The 24,034-nt window shown below is 48.0% G+C and overlaps 1 protein-coding gene and 1 non-coding gene across 2 annotated transcripts; both read left to right on the top strand.

Moving 5' to 3' along the window:
* Positions 1-4,710: 4,710 nt before the first annotated feature.
* Positions 4,711-4,766, top strand: LOC142313585 (U7 small nuclear RNA). Its single transcript, XR_012754572.1, has one exon. It is a non-coding gene; the product is annotated as a U7 small nuclear RNA (small nuclear RNA).
* Positions 4,767-6,092: 1,326 nt separating this feature from the next.
* On the top strand, positions 6,093-8,718 carry C5H12orf57 (chromosome 5 C12orf57 homolog). The gene is made up of 3 exons (XM_075352207.1): positions 6,093-6,301; positions 7,786-7,962; positions 8,488-8,718. Exons 1-3 carry the CDS (start codon positions 6,235-6,237, stop codon positions 8,628-8,630), a joined length of 387 nt encoding a protein of 128 aa, XP_075208322.1. The 5' UTR covers positions 6,093-6,234; the 3' UTR covers positions 8,631-8,718.
* Positions 8,719-24,034: the final 15,316 nt, after the last annotated feature.

The raw sequence follows: 24,034 nt of genomic DNA, 5'->3' as shown, positions 1-24,034 counted from the left end.
GTATGATGAGGAATGTAGGCCTACCGTATGATGAGGAATGGAGGCCTCCCGTATGATGAGGAATGGAGGCCTCCCGTATGATGAGGAATGGAGGCCTCCCGTATGATGAGGAATGGAGGCCTCCCGTATGATGAGGAATGGAGGCCGCCCGTATGATGAGGAATGGAGGCCGGCCGTATGATGAGGAATGGAGGCCGCCCGTATGATGAGGAATGTAGGCCTCCCGTATGATGAGGAATGGAGGCCGCCCGTATGATGAGGAATGGAGGCCTCCCGTATGATGAGGAATGGAGGCCGCCCGTATGATGAGGAATGGAGGCCTCCCGTATGATGAGGAATGGAGGCCTCCCGTATGATGGGGAATGGAGGCCTCCCGTATGATGAGGAATGGAGGCCGCCCGTATGATGAGGAATGGAGGCCGCCCGTATGATGAGAGGTTGGAAAAATTGAGCTTGTTTAGCTTAGAAAAAAGACGTCTCAGAGAAGATCTCATTTGTACATGTGCGGTCAATAAAAAGGACTGGCTCATGACTTATTCCTTCCAAAGACGATACTAAGGACCAGGGGGCACTCACTGCGAGTGGAAGCAGCGACTTCTCACAAGAAATGGCATTATGGGTTATATATAATCTAGCGATAAAGAATGTATAACTGGTGAAAAAAGGGTTAATGGAAGGATGGGATCAATGTCTTTTTTCATCATATATAACTATGTAATGAGGTGGTGATCGGCTACAGAATAATTATACTAAGACTAATGAAAATAAAGGACCAGGGCACATCCAGATCAAGAAGAAAACCCATCAGGATGCACACATGAAAACATAAAATGACCCCCACACTTGGTTCATCCCCAGATCCCCCATAAGAGAGCGTCATCCACAGATCCCCCATAAGAGAGCGTCATCCACAGATCCCCCATAAGAGAGCGTCATCCACAGATCCCCCATAACAGAGCGTCATCCACAGATCCCCCATAACATCGTCCTCCACAGATCCCCCATAACAGAGCGTCATCCACAGATCCCCCATAAGAGAGCGTCATCCACAGATCCCCCATAAGAGAGCGTCATCCACAGATCCCCATAAGAGAGCGTCATCCACAGATCCCCCATAAGAGAGCGTCATCCACAGATCCCCCATAAGAGAGCGTCATCCACAGATCCCCCATAAGAGAGCGTCATCCACAGATCTCCCATAACAGAGCATCATCCACAGATCCCCCATAAGAGAGCGTCATCCACAGATCCCCCATAAGAGAGCGTCATCCCCAGATCCCCCATAACAAAGCGTCATCCAGATCCCCCATAACAGAGCGTCATCCACAGATCCCCCATAACAGAGCGTCATCCCCAGATCCCCCATAAGAGAGCGTCATCCACAGATCCCCCATAAGAGAGCGTCATCCCCAGATCCCCCATAACAGAGCGTCATCCAGATCCCCCATAACAGAGCGTCATCCACAGATCCCCATAACAGCGTCCTCCACAGATCCCCCATAACAGAGCGTCATCCACAGATCCCCCATAACAGAGCGTCATCCACAGATCCCCATAACAGCGTCCTCCACAGATCCCCCATAACATAGCGTCATCCACAGGTCCCCCATAACAGAGCGTCAGCCACAGATCCCCCATAACAGAGCGTCATCCACAGATCCCCCATAATAGAGCGTCATCCACAGATCCCCCATAACAGAGCGTCATCCACAGATCCCCCATAACATCGTCCTCCACAGATCCCCCATAACAGAGCGTCATCCACAGATCCGCCATAACAGAACGTCACCCGCAGATCCCCCATAACAGAGCGTCATCTACAGATCCCCCATAACAGAGCGTCATCCATAGATCCCCCATAACAGAGCGTCATCTACAGATCCCCCATAACAGAACGTCATCCACAGATCCCCATAACAGAGCGTCATCTACAGATCCCCCATAACAGAGCGTCATCTACAGATCACCCATAACAGAGCATCATCCACAGATCCGCCATAACAGAGCAACATCCACAGATCACCCATAACAGAGCATCATCCACAGATCCCCCATAACAGAGCATCATCCATAGATCCCCCATAAGAGCTTCATCCACAGATCCCCCATACCAGAGCGTCATCCACAGATCCCCCATAACAGAGCGTCATCCACAGATCCTCCATAACAGAGCGTCATCCACAGATTCCCCCATAACAGAGCGTCACCCGCAGATCCCCCATAACAGAGCGTCACCCGCAGATCCCCCATAACAGAGCGTCACCCGCAGATCCCCCATAACAGAGCGTCACCCGCAGATCCCCCATAACAGAGCGTCATCCCCAGATCCCCCATAAGAGAGCGTCATCCACAGATCCCCCATAAGAGAGCGTCATCCCCAGATCCCCCATAACAGAGCGTCATCCAGATCCCCCATAACAGAGCGTCATCCACAGATCCCCATAACAGCGTCCTCCACAGATCCCCCATAACAGAGCGTCATCCACAGATCCCCCATAACAGAGCGTCATCCTCAGATCCCCATAACAGCGTCCTCCACAGATCCCCCATAACAGATCGTCATCCACAGATCCCCCATAACAGAGCATCATCCACAGATCCGCCATAACAGAGCGTCAGCCACAGATCCCCCATAACAGAGCATCATCCACAGATCCCCCATAACAGAGCGTCATCCACAGATCCCCCATAACAGAGCGTCATCCACAGATCCCCCATAACATCGTCCTCCACAGATCCCCCATAACAGAGCGTCATCCACAGATCCCCCATAACAGAGCGTCATCCACAGATCCCCCATAACAGAGCGTCATCCACAGATCCCCCATAACAGAGCGTCATCCACAGATCCGCCATAAGAGCTTCATCCACAGATCCCCCATACCAGAGCGTCATCCACAGATCCCCCATAACAGAGCATCATCCACAGATCCCCCATAACAGAGCGTCATCCACAGATCCCCCATAACAGAGCGTCACCCGCAGATCCCCCATAACAGAGCGTCACCCGCAGATCCCCCATAACAGAGCATCATCCACAGATCCCCATAACAGAGCGTCATCCACAGATCCCCCATAACAGAGCGTCACCCGCAGATCCCCCATAACAGAGCGTCACCCGCAGATCCCCCATAACAGAGCGTCACCCGCAGATCCCCTATAACAGAGCGTCATCCACAGATCCCCTATAACAGAGCGTCATCCACAGATCCCCCATAACAGAGCGTCACCCGCAGATCCCCCATAACAGAGCGTCACCCGCAGATCCCCCATAACAGAGCGTCATCCACAGATCCCCCATAACAGAGCGTCATCTGCAGATCCCCCATAACAGAGCGTCATCTGCAGATCCCCCATAACAGAGCGTCATCCACAGATCCCCCAAAACAGAGCGTCATCCACAGATCCCCTATAACAGAGCATCATCCACAGATCCCCCATAACAGAGCGTCATCCACAGATCCCCCATAACAGAGCGTCATCCACAGATCCCCTATAACAGAGCGTCATCCACAGATCCCCCATAACAGAGCATCATCCACAGATCCCCCATAACAGAGCATCATCCATAGATCCCCCATAAAAGAGCGTCATCCACAGATCCCCCATAACAGAGTGTCAGCCACAGATCCCCCATAACAGAGCGTCATCCACAGATCCTCCATAACAGAGCGTCATCCACAGATCCCCTATAACAGAGCGTCATCCACAGATCCCCCATAACAGAGCGTCATCCACAGATCCCCCATAACAGAGCATCATCCACAGATCCCCCATAACAGAGCATCATCCACAGATCCCCCATAACAGAGCATCATCCACAGATCCCCCATAACAGAGCATCATCCACAGATCCCCCATAACAGAGCATCATCCATAGATCCCCCATAACAGAGCATCATCCACAGATCCCCCATAACAGAGCATCATCCATAGATCCCCCATAACAGAGCGTCATCCACAGATCCCCCATAACAGAGCATCATCCGCAGATCCCCCATAACAGAGCGTCATCCACAGATCCCCCATAACAGAGCGTCATCCGCAGATCCCCCATAACAGAGCATCATCCACAGATCCCCTATAACATGCGGTCTAGTAGGGGATGTGGGACCCCCTTATTGAGTGTGGGGGTCTCAGTGAACCTCAAGTCTCTGTGTTCCAACCTGCTGCACCTACAACTCCCATCATGCCTGGCCCGAGTCATTTTATCATACTTGTTTATCTACACTGTGGAGCATAGTGCGAGTACTTGTTCTCCAGTGAACAGTGTAATATCAGGAGTGAGGGAATGCTGGGAGTTGTAGTCCTCCGGGCCGTGCTCAGCAGTGACACTATCTGCTCAGGAGCCGCCGGCGGAGACAAGTCACGCGAGGACAGGCCCCGCCCCTCTGCCGCAGGAGGTCCTGCTCCCGTCTCCTAGCAACAGAACGAGAAGACACGCCTGCATTCTCGGCCGACAGACAGGAACGCCCACCATTTTGAACAGCCAATGAGCGCTTAGTAATCTGCATATGATCCCGGATGATTCTGCAGCAATTTTTCACCCTATATTTGATATTTCTTCCTACATTTATCATTGAAATCATGGCGGCCGGCTCCATAGAGACAGTGAGGGAGCCTCTATGGACAGCCGCGTCCTAATGTGCAGTCTCCGCGGCTTAGCTAGGTGGTGTCCTTCCCTGGGTCGCGGCCTGTAGCAGGCGCTGCAGGTTTTATAGCTCTTTTGCTATTTGTCTAGAAGGTTCCTGGAAACAGGAGCCGCCCTCTACTGGTGAAAAATAGAACTGCATTTCTCCATTAATATGAATGATTGCTGCAAGCGTCTGACTCTACAGTCTCTCCCCGCAGTGATGTGCAGCAGAGTGACGTCATCCCGCAACTGGTGCTGAGTCCACCTCCCGCCGCCAGAGGGCGCGCTCACGTTTCTCCTCTCCTCTGTCACTATTTACAGGTGCAGCTCCACCTCCCGCCGGCAGAGGGCGCGCTCACGTTTCTCCTCTCATCTGTCACTATTTACAGGTGCAGCTCCACCTCCCGCCGGCAGAGGGCGCGCTCACGTTTCTCCTCTCATCTGTCACTATTTACAGGTGCAGCTCCTCCTCCCGCCGCCAGAGGGCGCGCTCACGTTTCTCCTCTCTTCTCTCGCTATTTACAGGTGCAGCTCCTCCTCCCGCCGGCAGAGGGCGCGCTCACGTTTCTCCTCTCTTCTCTCGCTATTTACAGGTGCAGCTCCTCCTCCTGTCGCTAGAGGGCGCGATCACGTTTCTCCTCTCTTCTGTCACTATTTACAGGTGCAGCTCCTCCTCCTGTCGGCAGAGGGCGCGCTCACGTTTCTCCTCTATTTACAGCTGCAGCTCCTCCTCCTGTCGCTAGAGGGCGCGCTCACGTTTCTCCTCTCTTCTGTCACTATTTACAGGTGCAGCTCCTCCTCCCGCCGCCAGAGGGCGCGATCACGTTTCTCCTCTCTTCTGTCACTATTTACAGGTGCAGCTCCTCCTCCCGCCGGCAGAGGGCGCGCTCACCTTTCTCTCTCCTCTCGCTATTTACAGGTGCAGCTCCTCCTCCTGTCGGCAGAGGGCGCGCTCACGTTTCTCTTCTGTCACTATTTACAGGTACAGCTCCTCCTCCTGTCGGCAGAGGGCGCGCTCACGTTTCTCCTCTATTTACAGGTGCAGCTCCACCTTCCGCCGGCAGAGGGCGCGCTCACGTTTCTCCTCTATTTACAGCTGCAGCTCCTCCTCCTGTCGCTAGAGGGCGCGCTCACGTTTCTCCTCTCTTCTCTCGCTATTTACAGCTGCAGCTCCTCCTCCTGTCGCTAGAGGGCGCGCTCACGTTTCTCCTCTCTTCTCTCGCTATTTACAGCTGCAGCTGCTCCTCCTGTCGCTAGAGGGCGCGCTCACGTTTCTCCTCTCTTCTGTCACTATTTACAGGTGCAGCTCCATCTCCCGCCGGCAGAGGGCGCGCTCACTTCTGTCACTATTTACAGGTGCAGCTCCACCTCCCGCCGGCAGAGGGCGCGCTCACATTCCTCTCTTCTGTCGCTATTTACAGCTGCAGCTGCTCCTCCTGTCGCTAGAGGGCGCTCTCTCGCTGCGTCTCCCCCGGTCGTTGTGACACCATAGAGCTGAGGGCCGCTCCGGTATACACACACTGCACAGAGCCGGCGGGTGAGATAAGCTGGAGCGCCCATCAGATCTCCACAGCAGCGGCTGCAGTCCTCAGGGCAGCGCCATGTCCAGCCTGCAGAGACCGGCCGCCCCCGCACAGAATGTCACCCTCAGCCTGGAGCAGGTGAAAGGTCGGTGAGGTGACGTGTGATGGGGCGTATCGGCGTGTGGCCGCCCCTCTGCTTTGGGGGTGACGCCATCAGTCGTTTCCAATATTGGGGAGTCTAGTGAGCGCCTCCCAGATCAGAAAAATAAAAAATAACAATCTGTCAGACGAGCAGAAGACGCTCACTGACGTGTCCTCAGTTACCTCACCTTATAGGCAGCAATATATCCCATCAGCGCATAAGATACAGAAGGCAGTGTCACATTTTTAATGAAAGCCAAATGAAAAAAATCTAGATCTCCTCTATCTGTCCTCAACCCCCTCTCTGTCCCTCGCTCCATCTCTGTCCCCATCTGTCTCCCTCTCTGTCTCCCTCTCTGTCTCCCTCCCAGTCTGTCCCTCGCTTCATCTCTGTCCCTCGCTTCATCTCTGTCCCCATCTCTGTCCCTCTCCCAGTCTGTCCCTCGCTCCATCTCTGTCCCCCTCTCTGTCCCTCTCCCAGTCTGTCCCTCGCTCCATCTCTGTCCCCCTCTCTGTCCCTCGCTTCATCTCTGTCCCTCGCTCCATCTCTGTCCCCCTCTCTGTCCCTCTCCCAGTCTGTCCCTCGCTCCATCTCTGTCCCCCTCTCTGTCCCTCTCCCAGTCTGTCCCTCGCTCCATCTCTGTCCCCCTCTCTGTCCCTCTCCCAGTCTGTCCCTCGCTCCATCTCTGTCCCCCTCTCTGTCCCTCTCCCAGTCTGTCCCTCGCTCCATCTCTGTCCCCCTCTCTGTCCCTCGCTTCATCTCTGTCCCTCGCTCCATCTCTGTCCCCCTCTCTGTCCCTCGCTTCATCTCTGTCCCTCGCTCCATCTCTGTCCCCCTCTCTGTCCCTCTCCCAGTCTGTCCCTCGCTCCATCTCTGTCCCCCTCTCTGTCCCTCGCTTCATCTCTGTCCCTCGCTCCATCTCTGTCCCCCTCTCTGTCCCTCTCCCAGTCTGTCCCTCGCTCCATCTCTGTCCCTCGCGCCATCTCTGTCCCCAGTCTCTGTCCCTTTCTCCGTCTCTGTCCCCCTCTCTGTCCCTCGCTCCATCTCTCTCCCAGTCTGTCCCTCGCTCCATCTCTGTCTCCCTCTCTGTCCCTCGCTTCATCTCTGTCCCCTGTCTCTGTCCCTTTCTTGGCCTTTGTCCCCCTCACTGTGCCTGGCTCCATCTCTGTCCCTTTCACTGTTTCAGTCTCCCCCCTCTCTCTGTCCCTCTCTTTTTTCTGTCCCCCTCTTGGTCCCTCTCTCTTTCCCCACCGTCTCTGTCCCTGACTCCATCTCTGTTCCCCGTCTCTGTCCCCTTCACAGTCTCAGTCCCCCTCTCTCCTTCTCGGTCCCTGTCTCTGTCTCTCTTTCTCTGTCCCCCTCTCGGTCTCTATCCCCTTCACCGTGTCTGCCCCCCTCCTCTGTCCCCATTTCTGTCCCCCCTCTCGGTCTCTGTCCCCCCTCTCTTTCCCCCTTCCCCCCCTGACTGACTCTTATTTCCCTTGCAGAGGCGTTAGGGGAGGTGCTGGACGCTTTGCAGTCTCCCACCGGCAGCGCCCGCCTGGAAGAAGCCAGAGAGAATTCAGGGAATGACCTGGGGAAGGTGCTGCAGCTTCTGCTCCCCGCAGCGGTACAGATCCAACAAGAGGTGCTGCAGAACTACGGATTCAGCCCAGACGGGGAGGGTACGTGTCTTCTTGGGGTGAAGAACAATCAATCAGAGGGGCTGTGCTGGACTGAGATAGGGGGATCTTCTCTTGGGACCGGTCATCAGTATCAGATTACTGGGGTGCAATGTACAATGGAGCAGGACAGCGCCGGACACCGTGTAGTGGTCATTCCCTGCTACTGCAGCTCAGTTCCCATTAAACTGAATGATCTAGGCTGCAATACCCGAGAACGGCAACTATACGGGGTCCGGTCCTGTGCTGATCGGCAACCGCAGAGGGGGTGCAGGCAGCTGATTGGTCGGGGGTGCTGGTTTCAGACCCCCACTGATCTCGTATTGATATATTTATTATCCAACGCCTGTAAAGTAATTGATCTGAGCTTAGACAACCCCCATCTTCTACTGATGATGTCACTTGATTGCATGATGTCACCACAGAAGACCATGAACTGTGGGGAGCAGCGTCTCGACCTCATGGCCAGGCAGGGGTTAATTCATGGTGGAGTCGACTCCTTCACTTCCGCTCTGGGTCTTGTTACAGGTGTCCTCCGCTTCGCTCGTCTGGTGAAATCCTTCGAGTCCCAGGATCCGGAGATCGCGGCCATGTCCAACAAGCTGAAATCCTTCTTCCTTCCGCCCCTGCCTCTGCCCCCTCACGCCGGGCTGCCCATCCCCTCATTATAGGACCGCTCCCCCGCGCACAGGACTGTGCCGCCACGTCTCGCACTGCTGTTATATCGTCTAATATTAAATGTATTTCTGTTTTTTTTTACGAAGGTGTCTGTGTATTAGATGGTATGAAATCTCCAACGTTCCCTCCCGAACATCAACAGCGCAGAACAGGGAAACGCTGCGTGCAGGGTAATGTAGGGGAGCGTTAAAGGGGGGGCTCTACCAAAATAGAAATGTACTGAGCTATTATCATCCACATAGCGCTGCCCCGTTTTTAGTAGGGAGCTACTTGTATTAATAATTTAGTATGACCAGCCGCTGAGGGGCGCATACATTAATTCGTTTGCAGGAGGGATCTCACTGATAGGCTCCAAGTTGCATCCTGTGCACATGTAATACCACAAATATCCTCTAGATGGCGCTGCTCTATTAGAAAACCCTTTATACATAGTAAAAAGGGAAGAAAAGTCGTGCGTTTTGTGACATAATTTGTCATTGCCGTCAGACTTTGCTGCAGTGGACCTGTCACTAGATGAGGCGGCCGCTTGTTGACTGAATCGCGATTGAAAACGTCTATGAACAGTGCAGGAGCGTCATAAGTGGAGTGGCTGATAGCAGAAAACAAAAGATTGTATTAATCTTCACAGGTCTAGGCAAATTCCCAACCAATAGCGTTTCAGCTCACATGACCTCCATCTGCTCCTTGTGTATGCTGTCAGTAAGTGGTAATATAAGGGGCTGCCGGGTACACTTATCTCTGGAGGAAAGAAAGGATTGAACAAAACACAAAAAGCCCAAGAGCACATTTAGGGGTACAGAGCGGTGGCACTAAATTACTGCTAATCGGAGGACTGTTACTGATCAACGGTCATTTAACCCCTTCACGATCAGCCAATTTTTCGCTTTCCGATTTTTGGGGTTTTTTTGCCAATTTTCTTCCGAGAGCCATAACTTTTATATAAGGGGTTAAAAAAAATCAAACGTTTGTCCGAAAAAAGTGGCGCACGTTTTACGCCATATTCCGTGACCCGTAGCGGTCTCATTTTTCGGGATCTATGGCTCAGTGACTACTTATTTTTTGCGCCTCGAGCTGACGTTTTTAACGATACCATTTTTGCGCAGATTCTACGTTTTGATCGCCTGTTATTTTTGCGCAAAATTTGTGGTGACCAAAAAACATAATATTGGCGTTTGGAATTTTTTTGCCGCTACGCCGTTTTCCGATCGGATTAAAGGGGTGGTTCACCCATTTTTTTTATTTTCTGTATGAGCTATACTTACCTTTCTAGGCGTCTTCTCCATTGCCTTCTGTTTCCAGTTCTGGCACTGAGCGGCGCTATCCTGCACGCTCAGTGCCTGTCACATGACCCCCTGGAGCTGTGGCCGCCGGCATCCTCTGACGTCCCGGCATTTCCGGGCTCTCAAACAAGATGGGTACGTCACAGGATGCCGGCGCCACTCAGATTGAGTGACAGGGCTGTGGGCGGTAACTACTGCACATCACAGCCCAGCATCGAGGGGAGGAGCCGGAGGACGTCACTGTGTGGAGCCGGCGTCCTGCAGAGAGGCTGAGGCATGGGGCGCCAGGGTGCAGTACAGGGGGGGTCTTTAGCTGAATCCCCCCCTGCACGTAAGTATGTGATCACACTGTCCACCCGCCCGCTCTGCTGCGATGTCAGGAGAGCGGCCGGTGTCGGGCAGTGTGATCATCTGCTCCTCCCAGCAGCAAGACACTGGCAGGCATGTCACCGCTGTGCTCTGCCATCTGTCCTGCTGCATGGGACCAACTGTCTGCACTCTGTCACCTGCACCACAAGTCACAGAGTGGAGACAGTTGGTGACAGAGCACCTCTGCCCCCCCCTGTTCTTTCCCCACTCTCTTCTCTCCCCCCACTCTTCTCTCCCCCCACTCTTCCCCCTCTTCTCTGCCCCCCTCTTATCCCTCTCTCCCCTCTTATCCCTCTCTCCCCTCCCCTCTCTTTTCCCTCGCTCTCTTCCCCCCTGCGCTCTCTTTTCCTCCCCCCTCGCTCTTTTTTCCTCCCCCCTCGCTCTTTTTTCCTCCCCCCTCGCTCTTTTCCTCCCCCCTCGCTCTCTTTTCCTCCCCCCTCGCTCTCTTTTCCTCCCCCCTCGCTCTCTTTTCCTCCCCCCTCGCTCTCTTTTCCTCCCCCCTCGCTCTCTTTTCCTCCCCCCTCGCTCTCTTTTCCTCCCCCCTCGCTCTCTTTTCCTCCCCCCTCGCTCTCTTTTCCTCCCCCCTCGCTCTCTTTTCCTCCCCCCTCGCTCTCTTTTCCTCCCCCCTCGCTCTCTTTTCCTCCCCCCTGCGCTCTTTTTTCCTCCCGCGCTCTTTTTTTCCTCCCGCGCTCTCTTTTTTTCCTCCCGCGCTCTCTTTTTTTCCTCCCGCGCTCTCTTTTTTTCCTCCCGCGCTCTCTTTTTTTCCTCCCCCCTCGCTCTCTTTTCCCCCCCTCGCTCTCTTTTCCTCCCCCCTCGCTCTCTTTTCCTCCCCCCTCGCTCTCTTTTCCTCCCCCCTCGCTCTCTTTTCCTCCCCCCTCGCTCTCTTTTCCTCCCCCCTCGCTCTCTTCTCCCCCCCGCTCGCTCTCTTTCCCCCCCCCCCCGCTCGCTCTCTTTCCCCCCCCCCCCGCTCGCTCTCTTTTCCCCCCCCCCGCTCGCTCTCTTCCCCCCCCCCCGCTCGCTTTCTTTTCCTCCCCCCCCTTGCTCGCTCTCTTTTCCCTCGCTCTCTCCTGGCATGGTCAGTACAGAAATCTCTCCATCGTGGAGGGGTGAGAGGGAGTAATAAACATGGAGTCCCTACTGTGTCTGTGTATTTATTTCTAATAAAGTATTTTTCTCTGTGTGGTCTTTTTTTTTTTAACCCTTTATTGGAGATTCTTAATGGCCAGGTCAACCTTGGCCTGACATTTAGAATCTCGGGCTTTATACCAGCGGGTAAAACATAGCTGGTATTAACCCCTTATTACCCAGCGTGCCACCTGCCACCAGGGCCACTGGAAGAGTTGGACACAGCGCCAGAAGATGGCGCTTCTATAAAAGCGCCATTTTCTGGGGCGGCTGTGGACTGCAATTCGCAGCGGGGGGCCCAGAAAGTTTGGGCACCCTTCACTGCGGATTCCAATCCCCAGCTGCCTAGTTGTACCTGGCTGGACTCAAAAATTCGGCGAAGCCCATGTCATTTTTTTTTCTAATTATTTCATGAAATTCATGAAATAAAAAAAAAAAAAAGGGCTTCTCTATATTTTTGGTTCCCAGCCGGGTACAACTAGGCAGCTGGGGGTTGGGGGCAGCCCGTAGCTGCCTGCTGTACCTGGCTAGCATACAAAAATATGGCGAAGCCCACGTCATTTTCTTAAAAACGTTTTCAGGGAAAAACCTTTATAAAAAAAAAAAAAAATGCTTCCCTGCATTTCTATTGCCAGTGAAAGTAACACCAAGCAGCGGGGGTTAGCAGCCAGTAGCTGCTTTGGTTACCCTTAGCAACAGAAAATGCAGCGGGAGCCCACAAACAATGTGATTTTTTTTATTTTTTATTTTTAATTAATTTTTTTTTAAAAAAAACGGCATGGGCTTCGCCCATCGAGCACCAGAGCATTTTACTGCTCAATTCATCCCAAGTAATCAGATGACTCCAGTGTCGGCCGATTACTTGTTCTGTGTCCCCCTGCATCCATCGCAGCGTGTACGGGCTGTGAGGTCAGCGGAGTGGAGACAGTGACATGCTCTGCTCTGACACATAGTGTGCTGCATGTCACTATCTTTCTCCACTCTGGCACTTGTAGTGCAGGTGACCGGATGCTGCATGTCACGTTTTTGCCGCGATTTGGTGCCTTTTTTGCTGCGTTTTTGCTCACTGCGTTTTTAATCAGTGCACAATGCCATTAAAGATTGTTGATGAAAAAAATAAAAAAGGTCTGATGTCATTTCCTTATTCAAAATGTTCATTGTATGCAGGAGAGCAGACAGCAGCTGCAGAACTACAAGGCTCAGCATCCTCCATCCAGGACTGTATGTAGTTTTTTACCCAAAAAGAAAAAAAAAATGACGTGGGCTTCGCCATATTTTTGTATGCTAGCCGGGTACAGCAGGCAGGTACGGGCTGCCCCCAACCCCCAGCTGCCTAGTTGTACTCGGCTGGGAACCAAAAATATAGAGAAGCCCTTTTTTTTTTTTAATTATTTCATGAATTTCATGAAATAATTTTAAAAAAAAATGACGTGAGCTTCGCCTAATTTTGGTGTCCAGCCGGGTACAACTAGGCAGCTGGGGATTGGAATCCACAGTGAAGGGTGCCCATGCTTTCTGGGCACCCCCACTGCGAATTGCAGTCCGCAGCCACCCCAGAAAATGGCGCTTTCATAGAAGCGCCATCTTCTGGTGCTGTATCCAACTCTTCCAGCTGCCCTGATGCCAGGTGGCTAGCCGGGTAATAATGGAGTTAGGACTAGCTGTATATTATCAGCTAGCCCTAAGCCCGAAATTCATGGTGTCACGCCAATATTAGACATGGCCACCATGAATTTCTAGTGATGATAAAAAAAAAAAAAAACACAACACACAGAAAAATATTTTTATTAGAAATAAAACACAACACAATTAGTGACTCCATCTTTATTGAAATAAACCCCCCTCCGCAGTAATCCTGGGTCAGGGTCCCGCGCCGTCCAATCCGGATCCAATATCATCTGATCGGTTTGCTGGAAGGCATACCGATCAGATGATGTGTCAGGATAAAGGATGTGAATCACATCACACATCAGCTGATTGTATAAAAGCCGATTATACAATCAGCAGATGCATCAGTGCAAAAAAAAAAAATAAATAAATAAATACTCACGTCTGTGCTGATGACCGGCAGCTCCTGGAGCGGAGTCTGATCCTGGCCCATCACTGCAGGAGCTGCCGGTAATCAGCTGATGAAGTCCCCTGACAGCAGGATCAGCTGATAGCCGGCCGGGCAAGAAAAAGCCGGCGAGACTACGATCAGCTGATGCGTCAGGTGACTGCATCAGGTGATCCACGGCCAGGTCCTGCCCCGGGGAGACTGCACACAGCCGAAGCGGCGGGACCGAGACAGGGGCTGGAAGCAGGCATGGCACCCGGACCCTGCAGACAGGTGAGTATGACATACACACTCACATACACACTCACTCACACACTGTATATACACACACACACTGTATATACACGCGCACACACTTTCTTCCCCTGGCTGTGCAGAGCTGCTGTATCTGTGATTTCTCTGAGTGCACATCCACTGGGAAGAGGCAGGGAGGAGGGTTTGGGTGGGAGCAGAGTGGGTGTATTAGACACAATGGGTGTGTTAGATAAGCCAGACACCGCCCTAGAGCCACAAAGAATTCTGGGACTTGTAGGAACTGAACACAGGAAGTCAGAGGAGAGATTAACCCCATCAGAGCTGGAGCCAGCAATGAGCATGTGCTGCTAGTGCACAATGAAAGGTAATTTTGCTGAAAAAACATAATAGATGTGTTGAGGGGCACATATTAGCAAGATTTATCAGAAAAAAAAAAATCAGTTTTGGTAACTGGACAACTTCTTTAATTGATTTTAGATTTTTATAGATCGGGCATTTCTGAACGCGGCGATACCAAATGGGTGTATTGTTTATTTTTTTAACCCTTTCATTTTCAATGGTGCATAAGGGGTGGTGATTTAAACTTTTAAGGTTTTTTTCATTTTTGTTTAATTTTTTTAAAACTTTTTTTATTTTTTATTTTACTAGTCCCTTTAGGGGGCTATATTGATCAGCTCTGCAATATCTGCTGATCACTGCTACACAGCTGTGAACAGCAGATATGCTCATTTTCTGCCTCACACAGCTCGCGGCCAGGTGAAACCGAAAGTAACTCATGTGAGCTACAGAAGTCATCACATGACCCTGTGCTACCATGACAATCACTGGAAGTCACGTGATCATGTCACGGGACTTCCGGTATCAGCCGATAAGTAAAAGTTTGGCGCCCATGCCATTATAATGGTGCTGTCACATATTGACAGCGCCATTTAAGGGGTTAAACGGCACGGGCAGATAAGGATTCTGCTTGTGCCTAGCAGGCACACATCTCAGCTTTGAAAATCAGCTGAGATGTGCGCCGATCGTGGCAAGCTGCCGGCGGCAGACCACAGGCAGTAACACTATGACCGCTAGGATGTAATATTACTGCCTGCGGTCGTTAAGGGGTTAAAGGGAACCGATTATCAGGATTTTCGTATATAAGCTATCAGGCTGAGTCTATACATACCATTAGTGGGCAGCACGGATGTTTAGCTATTCAAATCCAAGAAAGTGACGTTTAGAAATTCATCTTTTTGAGTGACAGTTGCATGGAGCAGATAATAGCAGGGTGGCTTATGCATAAGGGTGCTCAGTACTTGTAACTAGTGATGAGCGGGCACTACCATGCTCAGGTGCTCAGTACTGGTAACTAGTGATGAGCAGGCACTACCATGCTCAGGTGCTCAGTACTAGTAACTAGTGATGAGCGAGCACTACCATGCTCCGGTGCTCGGTACTCGTAACTAGTGATGAGCGGGCACTACCATGCTCCGGTGCTCGGTACTCGTAACTAGTGATGAGCGGGCACTACCATGCTTGGGTGCTCGGTACTCGTAACTAGTGATGAGCAGGCACTACCATGCTTGGGTGCTCAGTACTAGTAACTAGTGATGAGCGGGCACTACCATGCTCGGGTGCTCAGTACTCATAACTAGTGATGACCAGGCACTACCATGCTCAGGTGCTCGGTACTGGTAACTAGTGATGAGCGGGCACTACCATGCTCAGGTGCTCAGTACTCATAACTAGTGATGACCAGGCACTACCATGCTCAGGTGCTCGGTACTGGTAACTAGTGATGAGCGGGCACTACCATGCTCAGGTGATCAGTACTCGTAACTAGTGATGAGCGGGCACTACCATGCTCGGGTGCTCCGTACTGGTAACTAGTGATGAGCAAGCACTACCATGCTCGGGTGCTCAGTACTCATAACTAGTGATGAGTGAGCACTACCATGCTCAGGTGCTCAGTACTCGTAACTAGTGATGAGCGGGCACTACCATGCTCGGGTGCTCAGTACTCGTAACTAGTGATGAGCGAGCACTACCATGCTCAGGTGCTCAGTACTCGTAACTAGTGATGAGCGGGCACTACCATGCTCGGGTGCTCAGTACTCGTAACTAGTGATGAGCGGGCACTACCATGCTCAGGTGCTCAGTACTCGTAACTAGTGATGAGCGAGCACTACCATGCTCAGGTGCTCAGTACTCGTAACTAGTGATGAGCGAGCACTACCATGCTCAGGTGCTTAGTACTGGTAACTAGTGATGAGCGGGCACCACCATGCTCAGGTGCTCAGTACTGGTAACTAGTGATGAGCAGGCACTACCATGCTCAGGTGCTCAGTACTAGTAACTAGTGATGAGCGGGCACTACCATGCTCGGGTGCTCAGTACTCATAACTAGTGATGACCAGGCACTACCATGCTCAGGTGCTCGGTACTGGTAACTAGTGATGAGCGGGCACTACCATGCTCAGGTGCTCAGTACTCATAACTAGTGATGACCAGGCACTACCATGCTCAGGTGCTCGGTACTGGTAACTAGTGATGAGCGGGCACTACCATGCTCAGGTGATCAGTACTCGTAACTAGTGATGAGCGGGCACTACCATGCTCGGGTGCTCCGTACTGGTAACTAGTGATGAGCAAGCACTACCATGCTCGGGTGCTCAGTACTCATAACTAGTGATGAGTGAGCACTACCATGCTCAGGTGCTCAGTACTCGTAACTAGTGATGAGCGGGCACTACCATGCTCGGGTGCTCAGTACTCGTAACTAGTGATGAGCGAGCACTACCATGCTCAGGTGCTCAGTACTCGTAACTAGTGATGAGCGGGCACTACCATGCTCGGGTGCTCAGTACTCGTAACTAGTGATGAGCGGGCACTACCATGCTCAGGTGCTCAGTACTCGTAACTAGTGATGAGCGAGCACTACCATGCTCAGGTGCTCAGTACTCGTAACTAGTGATGAGCGAGCACTACCATGCTCAGGTGCTTAGTACTGGTAACTAGTGATGAGCGGGCACCACCATGCTCAGGTGCTCAGTACTAGTAACTAGTGATGAGCGGGCACTACCATGCTCAGGTGCTCAGTACTCGTAACTAGTGATGAGTGGGCACTACCATGCTCAGGTGCTCAGTACTGGTAACTAGTGATGAGTGAGCACTACCATGCTCAGGTGCTCAGTACTGGTAACTAGTGATGAGTGGGCACTACCATGCTCGGGTGCTTAGTACTGGTAACTAGTGATGAGCGAGCACTACCATGCTCGGGTGCTCAGTACTGGTAACTAGTGATGAGCGGGCACTACCATGCTCAGGTGCTCAGTACTAGTAACTAGTGATGAGCGGGCACTACCATGCTCAGGTGCTCAGTACTAGTAACTAGTGATGAGCGGGCACTACCATGCTCGGGTGCTCAGTACTAGTAACTAGTGATGAGCGGGCACTACCATGCTCAGGTGCTCAGTACTGGTAACTAGTGATGAGTGAGCACTACCATGCTCAGGTGCTCAGTACTGGTAACTAGTGATGAGCGGGCACTACCATGCTCAGGTGCTCAGTACTGGTAACTAGTGATGAGTGGGCACTACCATGCTCAGGTGCTCAGTACTAGTAACTAGTGATGAGCGGGCACTACCATGCTCGGGTGCTCAGTACTAGTAACTAGTGATGAGCGCGTGCACTACCATGCTCGGGTGCTCAGTACTCGTAACTAGTGATGAGTGGGCACTACCATGCTCGGGTGCTCAGTACTCGTAACTAGTGATGAGTGGGCACTACCATGCTCGGGGTGATAATCCTGCAGTGTAAATGCACATGGAGCAGCTTAAGTCATTATTCTCGGCAGCACATCGTCCTGTGTGCACAGGCGCTGCCGGGAACAATGTAACGTGATCTTTATGAATTTTATTGAGCTGAATCGGAAAATCACGTCCGCTTCCTCCAATCACGTCTGTTTATTCTGCAAAAAGCTAAGGAACTCTGAGTTTATTACTTTAACAGTATATATAAGTTTAATTATATAGATTTGATGATTTTGCAATCGGAATGACTGATCAAACTAACCTGGGAATTTTATGTCTATATAAGCAGCATGAAAATTGACGGCATCATTCAGTCATTCAAGAGGCTTACAAGCTGCAGGAAATTTAACTCAGTTAAAAGGTTTTAGTTGAGTATTTAGTCCAACACTCGAACAGTTCGTGGACGGTGCAGGAATAATCCTGGTATATTCTGTGACATTTGTGGCTAGAGCCTCAAACCATGTGAGTGGCTTCTACTTCTCTATGGTAAATATAACAGGCACGAGCACAAACAAGACGGCTGACTACTGCTGGAGATTACAGCATGACAACCCCCACCCTTCTGGCATTTTTTTTTTACTTTATATCTGGAATCTGCACCTTTCATTTGGGTAAGATCTGCAAAATGAATTAGATCATTCTGTGCACATCGTAAAAAAAAAAATATGAATCCACCGCCGATCGGTCAGTTACCATCACAGGTCGGCCAGTGTGAACAAGCCCTGAAGCTAGTGTTGTCCTTTGCTATCTGTTGCATGTGGACGAGTATGGGAAACCCTTGGGTAGGGATGAGCAAATTCAAACTCTAAAGTTCGGGGTTTATACCGGACACTTAGTTCCCGGGGCTCAAACACAGACATCTCACAGAAGTCAGTGGTGGAGTTCGGATGCTGAATAAAGCTTGTTGAAAGGCTGCAGTGTAGCCAATCAACAAGCTTATCTGCATGGGGCCTGTACACTGCTGGGAACAAAATAAAAACATAATTAAAAAAAAATGGTGTGGAGTCCCTATTTTCGATAATCAGCCAAGGAAAAACAGACAGCTGGGAGCTGGTATCATCAGGCTGGTAAGATCCATAGTGATTTGGCCCTCCCAATCTAAAAGTAGCAGCTGACAATCAGCCAGTAAAAGCAGACAGCTGGGGGCTGGTATTATCAGAGTGGGAAGGTCCATAGTGATTTGGCCTTCCCAGTCTAAAAGTAGCAGCCGACAATCAGCCAAGGAAAGGCAGACAGCTGGGGGCTATTATTATCAGGCTGGGAAGGTCCATAGTGATTTGGCCCTTCCCAGTCTAAAAGCAGCAGCCCACAGCTGCTCCAGAAGTGGCGCATCATATTAGATGCTCTAATTCTTTCGCTGTACTTGGCTCTTCCCTTTTACCCTGGTGTGATGGCAATCAGGGTAATGGTTTCGGGGTTGATGTTATATGTGAATTGTCAACTGACATCAAGCCCAGAGGTTATTAATGGAGAGGGTCTATCAGACACCCCATTACTAACCGGATAAGTGTAAAGAAAAAAAACAGACATGGAAAAGTAATTTATTCAAATAAGGACTCCCCCCACACGTCTAAAGGCCCTGTTACACACAGAGATAAATCTTTGGCAGATCTGTGGTTGCAGTGAAATCCTGGACATATAGTTCCATTTGTACACAGCCACAAACCTGGCACTGATTGTCCACAATTTCACTGCAACCACAGATCTGCCGCATATTTATCTGTGTGTGACAGGGCCTTAATGGTGTAATGTCCCACAACACCCATCAATTCCTATGGAGCTTTGTTCTGAGAACGATGCTTTATCAGTCACTCGCGGTCAGCGGTAGCACGGAATTTCTCACAAGTGTGACTGAGAGAATGAAGCTCCATAGGATTCAATGGATGTCATAGGACGTTACCCCACTGGAATACGTCGGAACTTGGGTAGCTTCTTTAAGTTAATTGGTGAACGAGGAAGTGTGGGGGTGTCTTTACTCAAACTATTTCTTCCTATGTGTGTGTTGTTTTTTTTTTTTACTTTACACCTAACGGGTTGGTAATGGGTGTGTTTGATACACGCCTCTCCATTATTAACCCCTGGGCGTGATGCGAGCTGACTATATATGGCTTATATCAACCCTAAAAATATTACTCCGATTGCCACTGCACCAGGCAAATCAGGAAGAGGCGGGGTGAAGCACGAGAATTGGAGCATCTAATGGATGTCAATTCTGGGGTGGCTGTAGGCTGCTATTTTTTTGGCTGGGGAGGGCCAAATAACCATGAGCCTCCCCAGCCTGATAATACCAGCCCCCAGCTGTCTGCTTTACCTGTGCTGGTTATCAAAAATAGGGGAGACCTACCCCTTTTATTTTTTTTAATTATTTACCTATCCTTATTTGTTCACAGGGCAATTGTCCTGCTCTTAAACAATTTTTTTCCTCCTTTTGCAGCCCCCTAGCCCTTACTACGATCATTTTAGAACACCAAAGTTCTGGTTACCATTGACTTATATTGGGTCCGGAGAAAAGTCCGGGTACCGAACCAAACTTTTTACTTAAATTTAGTTTCATCCCTACCCTTTGGCCATATAGCAGCGACATAGACCACCTTTATAGTTCGGTAGAGAACTGGGGGTTGCAGATGGAGGACATTTGAGACAATTGTCTGGTCTTGTCTGGTCATTTGCATAGACATCTATGTGGAACAATTTCTGTTCTGCTACGATTTTCATACACTGGCGAGATAATCCTGACACACCCGTCCCTCTCCACAGAGATCACAATGGCTTCATATTGATACAAGGCAAAGCTGGCCGGGGCCATGTGCAGCTGATTTAACTGCTAAGGTGCTGGATTTGAGGAGTTTACACCATCAGTGTGCAGGAATTTCTCACTTATTGTGGCTAAGAGCGATTTTTATTATCTGAAAATAAACCGTGTAGATCAACTAATCATAGACACAAAGTGTGATAAAGAAGTATAAAGTGATACAGATATGTTATGTACCGAGGAAGCGAAACCTGAGCTGGAACCATAGATCAACAATGAGCTTCTGTCATAATCTTCCCCTCAGCCTGTGCAATACACTTACAGCCTATATACAGGAATATAACTACTATAATACTGCCCCTATGTACAAGAATATAACTACTATAATACTGCTCCTATGTACAAGAATATAACTACTATAATACTGCCCCTATGTACAGGAATATAACTACTATAATACTGCCCCTATATACAAAAATATAACTACTATAATACTGCCCCCTATGTACAAGAATATAACTACTATAATACTGCTCCTATGTACAAGAATATAACTACTATAATACTGCCCCTATATACAAGAATATAACTACTATAATACTGCTCCTATCTACAAGAATATAACTACTATAATACTGCCCCTATGTACAAGAATATAACTACTATAATACTGCCCCTATGTACAAGAATATAACTAATATAATACTGCTCCTATGTACAAGAATATAACTACTATAATACTGCCCCTATGTACAAGAATATAACTAATATAATACTGCTCCTATGTACAAGAATATAACTACTATAATACTGCCCCCTATGTACAAGAATATAACTACTATAATACTGCCCCCTATGTACAAAAATATAACTACTATAATACTGCCCCTATGTACAAGAATATAACTACTATAATACTGCCCTCTATGTACAAGAATATAACTACTATAATACTGCCCCCTATGTACAAGAATATAACTACTATAATACTGCCCTCTATGTACAAGAATATAACTACTATAATACTGCCCCTATGTACAAGAATATAACTACTATAATACTGCCCCTATCTACAAGAATATATCTACTATAATACTGCTCCTATGTACAAGAATATAACTACTATAATACTGCCCCCTATGTACAAGAATATAACTACTATAATAGTGCCCCTATGTACAAGAATATAACTACTATAATACTGCCCTCTATGTACAAGAATATAACTACTATAATACTGCCCCTATGTACAAGAATATAACTACTATAATACTGCCCTCTATGTACAAGAATATAACTACTATAATACTGCCCCTATGTACAAGAATATAACTACTATAATACTGTTCCTATGTACAAGAATATAACTACTATAATACTGCGCCCTATGTACAAGACTATAACTACTATAATACTGCTACTATGTACAAGAATATAACTACTATAATACTGCTACTATGTACAAGAATATAACTACTATAATACTGCCCCCTATGTACAAGAATATAACTACTATAATACTGCGCCCTATGTACAAGACTATAACTACTATAATACTGCTACTATGTACAAGAATATAACTACTATAATACTGCCCCTATGTACAAGAATATAACTACTATAATACTGCGCCCTATGTACAAGAATATAATTACTATAATACTGCCCCCTATTTACAAGAATATAACTACTATAATACTGCTCCTATGTACAAGAATATAACTACTATAATACTGCCCCTATGTACAAGAATATAACTACTATAATACTGCTCCTATGTACAAGAATATAACTGCTATAATACTGCCCCCTATGTACAAGAATATAACTACTACAATACTGCTCCTATGTACAAGAATATAACTGCTATAATACTGCTACTATGTACAAGAATATAACTACTATAATACTGCCCCTATTTACAAGAATATAACTACTATAATACTGCTCCTCTGTACAAGAATATAACTACTATAATACTGCTCCTATGTACAAGAATATAACTGCTATAATACTGCCCCCTATGTACAAGAATATAACTACTATAATACTGCTCCTATGTACAAGAATATAACTACTATAATACTGCTACTATGTACAAGAATATAACTACTATAATACTGCCCCTAGGTACAAGAATATAACTACTATAATACTGCCCCTATGTACAAGAATATAACTACTATAATACTGCGCCCTATGTACAAGACTATAACTACTATAATACTGCCCCTATATACAAGAATATCACTACTATAATACTGCTCCTATGTACAAGAATATAACAACTATCATACTGCCCCTATCTACAAGAATATATCTACTATAATACTGCCCCTATGTAAAGAATATAACTATTATAATACTGCCCCTATGTACAAGAATATAACTACTATGATACTGCTCCTATTTACAAGAATATAACTACTATAATACTGCTCCTCTGTACAAGAATATAACTACTATAATACTGCTCCTATGTACAAGAATATAACTACTATAATACTGCTACTATGTACAAGAATATAACTACTATAATACTGCCCCTATGTACAAGAATATAACTACTATAATACTGCTACTATGTACAAGAATATATCTACTATAATACTGCCCCTATGTACAGGAATATAACTACTATAATACTGCCCCTATGTACAAGAATATAACTACTATAATACTGCCCCTATCTACAAGAATATAACTACTATAATACTGCCCCCTATGTACAAGAATATAACTACTATAATACTGCCCCTATCTACAAGAATATATCTACTATAATACTGCCCCTATGTAAAGAATATAACTATTATAATACTGCCCCTATGTACAAGAATATAACTACTATGATACTGCTCCTATGTACAAGAATATAACTACTATAATACTGCTCCTATATACAAGACTATAACTACTATAATACTGCTCCTATGTACAAGAATATAACTACTATAATACTGCCCCTATGTACAAGAATATAACTACTATAATACTGCTCCTATGTACAAGAATATAACTACTATAATACTGCCCCTATGTACAAGAATATAACTACTATAATACTGCCCCTATGTACAAGAATATAACTATTATAATACTGCTCCTATGTACAAGAATATAACCTCTATAATACTGCTCCTATGTACAAGAATATAACTACTATAATACTGCCCCTATGTACAAGAATATAACTACTATAATACTGCCCCTATGTACAAGAATATAACTACTATAATACTGCCCCTATGTACAAGAATATAACTACTATAATACTGCTCCTATGTACAAGAATATAACTACTATAATACTGCTCCTATCTACAAGACTATAACTACTATAATACTGCTCCTATGTACAAGAATATAACTACTATAATACTGCGCCCTATGTACAAGAATATAATTACTATAATACTGCCCCCTATTTACAAGAATATAACTACTATAATACTGCTCCTATGTACAAGAATATAACTACTATAATACTGCCCCTATGTACAAGAATATAACTACTATAATACTGCTCCTATGTACAAGAATATAACTGCTATAATACTGCCCCCTATGTACAAGAATATAACTACTATAATACTGCTCCTATGTACAAGAATATAACTACTATAATACTGCTACTATGTACAAGAATATAACTACTATAATACTGCCCCTATGTACAAGAATATATCTACTATAATACTGCCCCTATGTACAGGAATATAACTACTATAATACTGCCCCTATGTACAAGAATATAACTACTATAA

Source organism: Anomaloglossus baeobatrachus, chromosome 5 (assembly GCF_048569485.1).
Source record: "Anomaloglossus baeobatrachus isolate aAnoBae1 chromosome 5, aAnoBae1.hap1, whole genome shotgun sequence".
NCBI lineage: Eukaryota > Metazoa > Chordata > Amphibia > Anura > Aromobatidae > Anomaloglossus > Anomaloglossus baeobatrachus.
This window is presented reverse-complemented; position numbering and strand designations above follow the sequence as displayed.

Coding starts and splice junctions, on each gene's coding strand:
- C5H12orf57 (XM_075352207.1), top strand. CDS start 6,235: ATGTCCAGCCTGCAGAGACCGGCCGCCCCCGCACAGAATGTCACCCTC. Junction 6,302..7,785: donor CAGCCTGGAGCAGGTGAAAG/GTCGGTGAGGTG, acceptor TTTCCCTTGCAG/AGGCGTTAGGGGAGGTGCTG. Junction 7,963..8,487: donor ATTCAGCCCAGACGGGGAGG/GTACGTGTCTTC, acceptor GTCTTGTTACAG/GTGTCCTCCGCTTCGCTCGT.